Raw genomic sequence first — 11728 nt, forward strand, 5'->3', positions numbered from 1 at the left:
TTATGTTGAAATTAAATTATACAAAGAAGGGTAAATATATTGTATACATATTCTATCGCAACACACAAACAAAAAAGGACACCAATAAATCTATACTCATCAGGTTTTTAGTTCTTATATTTGTGAATTGCAAACTATACAAAATTTAATTTATGCAAAAAAAAAAAAAGATAAAGTATACATGTGTTAACGCAGTAGAAAGAGCGGACAGACGGGCACGGGAGTGCCCGTCTGGACGCTAGTTGGAAATAAAATAAAAACATGTAATCATCCGTATCAAAAGCATTATCGAGGTTTCTTTTGAGATACTATCAATTACTCTTTTTTTTTGGTTACATACTATCAATTACTCTAAGAAAAATGCTTTTTGATAGTACTACAGAAAAACTTATAAAAGAAAAAAAGCAACTAAATAATTAACAATATAAATAAATTCCAAGGGAAATACTCCATCCGTCCTAAATTATAAGGAAAAAAAGACATTTTTTTTGTCCCAAATTATAAGCAAAAAGGCCAACTTTTATCATATTTAATTATGTTATTTTAAAAAATCATATTTTTCAAAGAGAAATAATATGCACATTGCACTCATTTTGCTCTCCCTTTCATTTTCTCCACAACTAATAACCAATGAAAATGGTTTTTTTGTTAAGAGGCTAAAATGAAATATATTAACACCACAAGGGCCTTCCTAGCAAGGTGTACCACGGAATAAAAACCCGAAAGTCAAAACAAAGAACAAAACATATTTACAAGGCAAGAGCCAACACCACAAAACAAACCATAAAAACCAATGAAAATTGTTAAATCACACTTATTAACAAAACTAAAACAAAAGAATTTAGAATATACTCCCTCCGTCCAAATTGTATGTCACTTTGGAAAAAAAAAAATTGTCCCAAATTATATGTCGCTTTACAATACCAATGAATCATTAATGTTAATTTTCCTATTATATCCTTCACTATTTATTGCCTTCTCTACTCTCAAGTCATTCATTTATCTTTTCCATATAATTTATTAAGGACAATTTTGTAAAACAACTCATAATATCTCTTTCCCACACAAAATTAATTACATTTCTTAATGCGTGTGAAATACCCAAAACGTCATACAATTTGGGACGGAGGGAGTAACTTTTTGTGTTTTATTTAGAATAAGTTTCATGGGAAGATGTAAAATCAATTTTAATTGGTTATGGAGAAAATGGGAGAGAGAAAATTGAATGCAATTTGCATTTAGTTTCATGAGAATAAGTAAAAGTTTTTATTGGAAAAGATGATTTTTTTTTTTTTGGTCAAGTAGCCTAGTGGCTAGAGCTCACACAATTTAATTGTGGAGAAGTGGGGTGTCCGGGGTTCGAACCCCGGCCCCTGCATATAATATGCAATATCCCTACCAACTGAGCTAAGCTTACGGGGATGGAAAAGATGATTTTTTAAAACAACATGATTAAATAGAATAAAATTTTATGTTTTTTTGTTTATAAATTGGGGGAAAATTGATTTTTTTTTTCTCCTTGTAGTAGTAATTTGAGTATATGATTAACTTGTGTGCTACTTATTTATATTGAAAGAAATTAAATGGATAATAGGCTGGAAAGAGTTTTTCCAACACAAAAAGCATGAAAATAGAAATCTATGTTGGTAAGACACACACTTTTTCCCGCAAGATGATAAAAGATAAGATAATTTTAAGAGTTAATGAAAAAATGTGTGAAGTGTGGACAAAAATTAAGTAGTTATTACTATTTGATGATTGATCCTTTCAAGATTTTGTTTTGGCTAATTTTTCCGTAAATAATTACGAGACATTCAAATTCACTACTATTTACTTTGGTTATGGTCGTGTAAATAAATAGTTAGTCTTAGAACAATAGCTTTAACATACTTGTGTTGTGGTTAACCATCCGAATCAAATCAAATTTGATGGATTTTCCTCGTTTTGATTGGGTTTGAGTATGGGTTTTCCCCGATTTTAAAACACGAGTATGAGACGGATAACGGGTATATAGATACTCATACCCAAACTCGTCTCAAATGCAGAAAACTACTTTGTGTTGACATGTCATATTATTTTGTTTGATAATTGTCGTGTTATAAAGACTAACATTGATATTGAAATGAACAACTAAATCAATCGGTCTAACAAATGTTAAAGTGAGCATGTTGTTGGATAATGCATTACAACATTTCTCTAGGGATTGCAAAAAAACTTCTATTTTTTTATTTAAAAAAATTATTCAATGCGGGGAAGGGCACCCCCTGTGTCTCTGGTGCTATTGACTCAGCTCTTGGGGATATAGATGGGGCGGGGATACCCGAACCCGTCGAGGACGGGGATGGGGTTCAATTTCTCATCTCCGTTGGATATGAGTAGGGTAACAGGTAAATATATGAGAATCGGGTATGGAGACGGGGAATGTAAAACCCGTCCCCACCCCACCCCATTGCCATGCCTAATGGAAAACCGATGCCTTTCGAGAATTGGTATTGGCTATTGTCATCTGTTTGGCAATGTTAATATTATCTACGAAGGAGAGGTTCTTTATCAGCTTTTGTTTTTTGGTTTCTGCAATTTCATTGATGTTGTGTATATGGTCAACAAGACTATGCTCTCTTAATCTCATTAATGGACAAATTTTATATAAGTTAGTATTTTAACTATTTAAATATATGATTTTAGATTTCTTATATCAATATTTTTTTAGTGTGTCTTATGTTTTTTATTTCAAATTTAGGCAGCTATTGAATTAGTTGCATAGTCTACATATCTTCAAGAACTAAACTTGAGTTAACCATGAGAAAGCATACGTCGACAACATAAAGGAAATTTTGTTTATATTATTAAGACATGTTCTCGTAGCATTAAATTTCTACTTTACGTCTTGGTGAATCTCAAGCTGTCAGTTAGACACAAACCCTAATATGGTCACTGAGAATGTAAATTGTAACTTAAAAAGCAGATTTTTTTTTTTAAGCAAACTTAAAAAGCAGATGAGACACAAGACATGGATGATTTTTGGGTGATTTTGATGTTTTTTTTGGTTGATCACAAGACATGGATGTGATATGACTAACACAATGCTACAAAAAATTTAAAAAGCAGATGAGACACAAGACATGGATGTTTTTTTGGTTGATCACAAGACATGGATGTGATATGACTGACTAACACAATACTACAAAAAAATTAAATAAACCGAAAACAAGTGAAAAATCTGCATAAACGCATCAAGATTATTTTTTTCAACAGAAGAAAAATTTCAAAGACGTCATGAGAATTATGTGGTATGCAAACGAAAGAAAGATCATGAAGACTTCACGAGGGTGAGAATTATGTGGTATGCAAATGAAAGAAAGATCAAATGGCATCACCATCTTTGAATAAACTTGTGTGCGTGGTTCCAACATTCAATAGGAGAACCGAACAAAACTTTGTATTTGTCAACACCCACAATGTATTTCACAAGTTACATAAAATCTACATAAATATCTAAGAGAGCAATTTTTGTATCAAAATTCCTTTCTTTACTGTTTACACGAGTATAATAAAATAAACAACCCGGTTCACTTATGATCCCTAAAATCTGGATCAAGTTCCAGAAAACAGGACTGCATCCCTAAGTTGGCATTGCGGCTCTTGCAAGTTGCAACATCTTCAATCAAATCGCTCCATCTACAATATAGAATAAAATAAAGATTGTGAGGCTATATTAAAAATCAGTGGTAAATGGTAAGCCCAATAAGTTATACTATCCAGATAAACAAAAGAGATAAGAAAAGCCACGATGGTAGCATGGTAGCACATCAAACAAGTGAATAACATAAATACGTCCACCGTGTACACTGTGTATACTTATTTAATAAGTACATGAATACAAAGGAGACCATATATCAATTTATACCTTCCAAAGACCATCATTGAGATAATGCAAGTTGTCGACCCCAATTCCCTTGTTAATTGCTTTTCTGAAACCATGAAAGTAGTTGAACTTCTTAAGTACACAATCAATCATCGAAACTGAAACTAGGTTAGCCATATCTTATTTCTATTTGAGGGAGCTTCCATTAAAATTTATACTACATGACAATAAAGTGGAAAACTTGTTTGTGGAAGGAAGTGGTTTCACCCCCACCTAAACACGTAGCTCCACCTCTGATTGCACGAAGTTGTGGCTGATAATGAAATATGACATAAAAAGTTATTTATGCTAATTTTACTATCATGTTCACTAATGTCAACCAGAGAGTATAACGGTAAGAGGCAGAGTTTCTGAAAGAGGTTCTTCATTTATTTGGGAAAGCATTCATATTAATATCATTCAACAGACATGTCTAGATAAAACATGCGATGAAACAATTTTCTTACATGTCTTTTGCTGACATTTTTGTAAATCCGATGGCAAGGGCATGCTGTTTTCCTTCAGCCATGATGGCCTGAAATGAGAAAAATACATGATATGAGGAATGTTAATATAAATTCACTAGAAAATGCTTACTTTTTGTGTATTACGAACAATCAACAAAACACAATGGCAGTACCACAGGACATTCTGCCCCCACTTCCTCATCCAGAACACCCCCAGGAGATGTAAGACCAGGACACATTATGTTTGCACCCGCCAAAACAAATCTTATTGCACCACGGTCAACTTGTAATTTCTTCATGATATCAGGATCTGAAAAATAAAAAACATTAGTACAGTTCACAAGCAATATAAGAAAGACCAACTGCAGAGCATAATGTCTGTGTGTGGAGCCTAGAAACACTTCCATGTTTTATAGGTGCTTTTGGTCAAAGCATAGGGAGGAAATGATAATTGATAAATTACGGACAACTTCCTACATTTTAAAAAAGAGGATGAATGTGGATTGTAATCACCAAAGTAAGAAAATGGAACCACTAAGGCAATAACAATCGTTTGTTTTCCCCCTCCACTTCCTATAGTGGTTTGTTTTTCCCCCTCCCTCCCTGTCTCAAGGTTCTCTATAATGTGGGGTAAAAATACTGTCAGAAGAACACATTATCTTGATTAAAAGGTTTGAGGAGTACAAATAGGGGTAAGTCAAGAAAGTTTTCTTAGTTCTCAAAGGTTCAGGGGAATCTAACAAGTAAATATAAGATCACAAATAGATGAAGAACCGTATGATCTTTATGTTCTCTCTTGTTCATAATAACTAGAAAAACACTTGGATGAAATTGCAAACATTCTATAGATACTACCACTCAATAAGACAGCAGAATGAGTTAAATATTTCACTATGTGTTGAAGACATTATCTGGATTTCATCACTATGGTTGAGAGAAATATGCATATATAAAGTAAAAGAGGCTAGCTTAATTCACTGTGTCATGAAAATTATACCAATCAGAACATTGATGCTGCTCAACCTTATAGGCCTTTGGTATGAACAGTACAGTTAAAAAAAAAGAATCCAACCAATCAACATTATCATGTATGCTCTACACTAGAAAGTTTCTTGGTAGCCAAACAACTATTGTTTTTCCTATAATACATTTCAATTTTCAACTGCACCCTATTCAGTATTCACCATATGTGTTGAACACGGGTCAGCTGCATCCTATAAGTAGTTTATATCCATATATGCATTACTCAAAAAAACAGTGAAATATTCATTACTGATGACTTGTTCCCCTCCCAGATGAAAGAATATTGCAAACAAGTAAAAAATTGCAAGAAATATGAACTTTACATTGATGGAGAAGTCGCAAGGTAGGCATGTAAGGGCCATCACGAACACTAAAAAATAAAGGCACATTGTTCACCACAACCAGATTGAGATGGTTCTGACTACAAGAACAACGGAAAAAACAACTAGTTAGAAGCTATAAAACTTATGATGTGTCGAAAACCTCAAAGAAAATAGAACTACAATTCACAAACGAACCATTTAGCAACTATAAGAGGGGACTTCTTGGGAAGTATATCATCCAACACTGGTTCAAGTCCTGGATACTGCAGTTTAGTGATTTACATTAATTAATAGTCACATAGTTAACACAAATTCACGTGCAATAAAAAAGATGCATATTTTGGTGAATTAGTGCACGTTTGGATTGACGATAAAAGCCACCGTGGTTTCGGCAAAAATAACATTTTGAAGCTTCAACAGAATCATGGCACCAAACCCACATACAATTAGTGATATCTAAGGACAACAAAAAACGAACCCAAAAAAAAAAAAAGTGACATCACCTCATCTGCAATACTTTGCCGTATTCTTCGTTGAACGGAAGCTTTCACTTGATTCTGTGCAGACACCTCTTCAGATGAAAATCTGAAAAGAAAAAAAAAACATTTTTTGACATTTGAATCTAAAGATACGAATTGAAAAATCATTATTTGAATAAACAATTGTAGATTGAAGCAAAAATATATACAATAGAAATAATGAGTTATTGTGGTAAAGAGGTACTAAAAAAAAGTGGGCATTGGAAATAACAATAACAAATTAAATCAATTTTTTAGGGTTTAGAGTACCACCACCAACAATGGTGCAATTGCTGACAGAATTAACTCCGAAAAATAAATTAAATAAAATGAAAAAAATAATATAGAAGCAAATGGTGAATGGATGAATTAGAATATAGAGAGTAGAGTGAGAAAGAGTGTACTTTTTGAACATCTTATGGTGCGTTGAGTTGAAGGTGATGATGTTGGGGTGAAAGTGAATCTGTGTCTGTGTCTGAAATTGTAGAGAGAGAGAAAGTGATGCAAAACGCAACAGTGTGCAACTCTCGAGGGTGTTTCTGTATTTGAACCATTATGGGCCTTTGCTAACTTTGTCAATACATTAGCATTGACGCCTTCTTTTTCTATTTACACCCGTTTTTCAAATATTGCACCCCATTTGACACCCTACCATTTAACATCCCTCTCTCATAGTGCTGATTAATGGCTACCGACCGGAGATCAATATGGTGGAGCTCCGGTCGTATCATAGTGGTCAGAAGCCGAGCTTTGGTGGCCTCACGATGGTCGACGACAGAGCTTCAACAATCAACAAGGAGATTGTTTAAGGAATCTTTAAAATAAAATTGTGTTTTAGAAATAAACATACGTTTTTTTACAAAGTACAAAAACTTGTTATAGTCACAAATACACAATTTTATATGGAAAAGTTTCTTCTTTTGACTCCTTAAACAATACCATAAGGCCACTTGTTAGCATTTTCTAAAAAGGAGTTGATTTGTTGATTCAATTTTCGTTGAGGTAGGCATGTACGGTCCATCACGAACACTATTATAAGCAATCTCATTGACCTTGAGTGGTTAACGAGTTTTAGAGAAGAAACGTTCTGAACAACCTAAGTTCAAATTGTTCTTAAATTATTTTGTTAAAAAAATTCAAGGTTTATACTTGACATGTTTATTTATCATAGACTTATTTTTTTGTCATTAATTTATACGACCTTTTTGAATGTCTTTTATGGTAACATAGAGAAGAAGAAAAAAACAAAAGAAAAAGGCAAAGAAAAACTACGTCATAATAAAGGACATTCTTATAACATCAGCTAGTAAGGCTGACGATAGACATGATGATGGTTGATGCACCATCACAAATGACTTTGATTGATTAACACCTAGTTTATCAACTATATATGTGCAAGAGTTTCATTCTCGAAAAACACGATGAATGGAAGTATCCCACTCCTTAACCAAATACATTCAAATGAGCTTCTAGAGATTTACATAGTGGTAAACTCTCGACTCTTCCTTTAACACTAAATGCACTACCTTTTTGAATATCTGATATGATTTGTTAACTTACTTAAAGAATTATTTCATAATAACATATTTAAATAAGTAATAAACTTAAATATTTTTAAATAGATTAACGATTAATAGATCAATAATATTAAACTTCACTTTCAAATTCAAGGTTTATACTTGACATATTTATTTGTCATAAACTTATTTTTAAGCATTAATTAGTTTGGCTTTTTTAAAAGTTTGTTATGGCTTGCTAACTTGCTTATAAACTTATTTCACACTAACATCCTTAAATAAGTAATAATCTTAAACCCTTAACTCTAACTTAACTTTAAAATTCAAGGTTATATCCGACATGTTTATTTGTCATATAATTATTTTTAGGCATGAATTAATGTCTAGTAATATGATCTAGGTACTAGTTCCTCCGTTCTTAAATATATGACACAATTTTACAACGTGCATCACCCACATAACTTATTTTAACAATATTTTTTAACTAATATTTAAATACAAATGTTAATATATAAGATGTTGTTTGATTTGTCTCAATGAATATTTTTAAAATATCAAATTTTTTATAATTTCTTATTATTGATAATTAAAAATATTAATGGTCAAAATTATGTATTGACGTGTGCAAAGTGGTTGACTGCAACGTGTATTTAAAAATGAAATGAGTACTATCTTTTTTTTCTTCTTATGATAATTAAATAGTTCTATCTTCATTCCTATTCATTGATTTTTGTCATATTAAATTTGTGTTAGATTGATGTTTTAAAAATTAATAAAAATTATATGGTGATTGATTTCTGTGTGTCTAATGAACACACATCTTCAATTATATTCTTTTTTTACAAAAGTAAACTTAACTTATTTTGTCGAATAAAAAATCATAAGTATGGTGAGTGTTTATGAAATGACACATTAGTAAAGAGGTATGTTATTTTATTCGAACAATCATTTATCTGATAATTTTTAGGACAATAACAAATTTACAAAAAAAAAAAAGTGCGTTTTGATAAAAAAAACGATAAAAAAAAATAATGTAAGTATGAAAGAAAGTTGTCATAAAATTTAGGCAAAATTATAATTTTAGTCCCTTAATTTAATTTCATGTAACAATTTGGTCCTTTATCTTTTTTTTCATTTCAATTTGGTCCTTTTTGTCCATTTTCATATACATTTTCAAGCTTCAAATTAAATATTCTTATGCAAACATAGACAAGGAACATAAATTTGAAGACTGAAAGACCATAAGAAAATAAAATCATTAATTTTAAGCTTAAAAATTCATATGAAAATGGATCAAAAGGACAAAATTGAAATTAAATAAAGATAAAGGACTAAACTATTACCTAAAATAAAGTTAAGGGACTAAAAGTGTAATTTTGCCTAAAATTTATCATAGAATGATCATATAAACATTAGGAAAGTTGTGAATAACCATGTTCACTTTATGCCTAGCAAATTTAACCACATAGTCCCTGTTTGGTTTTGCGGTGAGAACCCATGGACGTGTGATTTGCTCCTTAAAATGTGGTTTTACGGTGTTTCGAGATGTTTAGCATGCAGTTCATAAACGTGAGTCTTACTTTTAAACTCGATTATAGTCGAAGCTTCAATATATGTAGCTTATGCGTCCAGCTAAAATCAATTTTGTTGAAGACACGTTATTGTTTACAGCTTTACCCCTATTTATCCTGCGTGCGTTTCTACTTTCTCCTGTTGATGTTACATATTGCTCCTCTTATCTTCATGTTCATAATGAAAGAAAATAAGAGTAAACCATCAATTTCGTCCCTGAATTTTCAGGGATCGGCCAAATTCGTCCCCCAATTTAACGAAATATCAAAATAGTCCCTGAATTTTTTTGACGTCGAAATTTCGTCCTTCCGTTCAAAAGGTCCGTTAGTGTGCTGTGTTGGCTTGTACACGTGGGAAAAAGGAAGCCGCGTGTACAGGGACTAAATTGATGGAAAATACGAAAATTTCAGTTTTCACTTTTTTAACTTCATTTTTCTGCAATTCCTTTTTTACCCCTATGTTTTCCATTACCATAAATCCTCACATTTTATACAGAACACATCAACTAAGTCCCTGTCTTTTTTTCTTCCCTCCATTTTCACTTCTCCAAGATCATCATTCTCTCTGGTGATCAAGCTTGCATTTTTGAAGGAAGATTTCGTCTGTTTTGAAGGTAACTTCGTTCATCTTCTTCTCCTTTTTCTCTGTTCGTTTTCGCTCATTTTTTTTTTCCGTTTTTATGATTTTCGTTTTCATGTTTTTATCTTTTAGTTATGACTTATTACAATTTTGATTGGTATCTACTGCCTTTTTTATGTTGTTCTGCAAATTTATGTCTCAAGGATCAATTGATTTCTGTTAATATAATTCAGGGACTTTTTTATGGTTTTTAGAATAATATATTCAGGGATCGATTTGATAGTAACACAAATAATTCAGGGACTAATCTGATGGTAAAATTATAACAGATACGTAACATTTCATCTATCTTCAACCTCTTTTCATGGTAAAATCATTACAACTCTACACAATCTTAGAAATATACATTAAAATATTGCAAAACTCAAACAAGCAGATTATAACTATCATAAACTTAATCACCCTAAGCTCACTTCCTATACAATCAACTTTGTCCATCAACCTTGTCCTCTAAACCTCGTCATTGCCACTTTCCTTAGCCTTAAGCATGGACTGAACCTTCTCCATCATTCTTGTATTTCTTCCATGAGCAGCACAAATTCCATTGTTGTTAAAGTAACCTAGTTCTTCAGACCCACACAACATTCAAGCACTCTCACATCACCATTAAACATGGAGGATGAAGATGAAGCTTGACTTTGATAGCTCTTTTTGCCCATATGACCACCCCCCTTCATTTTAGATTCAATTTCAACAGTTTTGCTTGAATAATTTTGCAGATTTTGGTTTTCAGATTCAATTAAAAAAATTAGGATTTGCAATTTTTTGATTTGGGGAAGAACGTGACCCTTAATTATTGGAAGAAAATTTAGAGATTTTGGAGTGTAGATTACACATCGTAAAATTAGGGTTCCAATTTTATATATTTGGGGAAGAAATAGCCATTGGAGAAGGAAGAGAGCCGTTGGGGAAGAAGAGCAATTTCCTGAAATTCAATCAACTTAGTCCTTGAAAAATTAGGTCATTATCGGCCAACTTAGTCTCTGCTTACGTGGCATATGACATGTGAGAGGTTAACGACCACGTCAGCACCGTTAACCCTCCATTTGGACGGAGGGACAAAATTGACGGACATTTTACAAATTCATGGACTATTTTGATATTTCGTTAAATTGAGGGACAAATTTGACCGATCAGTGCAAATTCAGGAACCAAATTGATGATTTACTCAAGAAAATAAAGAAACAGCTTCTAATTAGGCCCATCATATTGAGTTAATTATCTTTTATTTTTATCTTTTATTTTTATTTTTTGCTTTTATTTTTATCGATATTTATCAATGAATTTATCTATATCTGATATTAAATTTAGTATTACAGGTATTGAATTGTGCACACAAACGTTCAAAAAGTACTTGATTTGATGATACTTTTTTTTGTTGGATTCTTTTGGTAGGAAATGTGATTTGGCGAGTGTCCACTATGATTTGGGATTCTTTCCGTTTTTAGAAAGAAATGGAAGACTTCATTTACAAAGTGATAGATACAAAGCGTAGATTGTGTGGAATCTCAACTGGCCAATTATTCATTTGAGATGAATTCAAACTCATGCATATGGGCATTTTCTTATTTCCAAGCACGCCAACTCGGATTTTTTTAACTCGAATGATCCTTCATGCATGGACGGATTCAATGTAGGGGCAATGCGGTCAATCGATCGACCCCATTTGTCTCCACTTGCTTATTGTATTTTTAACAAAAAAATTAGATATTTATGCCGTTTGACCCTAATTATATAGTTTTATTGTCTTCACGTAGTTTATTCT

At 32.1% G+C, this 11728-nt stretch overlaps 1 protein-coding gene across 1 annotated transcript; it reads right to left on the reverse strand.

Annotated features, from left to right (window-relative positions):
- Window positions 1–3352: 3352 nt before the first annotated feature.
- On the reverse strand, window positions 3353–6776 carry LOC11415367 (malignant T-cell-amplified sequence 1). Its single transcript, XM_003602246.4, has 8 exons — window positions 6640–6776; window positions 6221–6302; window positions 5913–5980; window positions 5718–5815; window positions 4545–4681; window positions 4372–4439; window positions 3908–3971; window positions 3353–3678 (listed from the first exon to the last, which is right to left on the reverse strand). The coding sequence occupies exons 1-8, from the start codon at window positions 6648–6650 to the stop codon at window positions 3661–3663; spliced, it is 546 nt and encodes a 181-aa protein (XP_003602294.1). The 5' UTR covers window positions 6651–6776; the 3' UTR covers window positions 3353–3660.
- Window positions 6777–11728: the final 4952 nt, after the last annotated feature.

This window comes from Medicago truncatula, chromosome 3, assembly GCF_003473485.1.
Source record: "Medicago truncatula cultivar Jemalong A17 chromosome 3, MtrunA17r5.0-ANR, whole genome shotgun sequence".
Taxonomy (NCBI): domain Eukaryota; kingdom Viridiplantae; phylum Streptophyta; class Magnoliopsida; order Fabales; family Fabaceae; genus Medicago; species Medicago truncatula.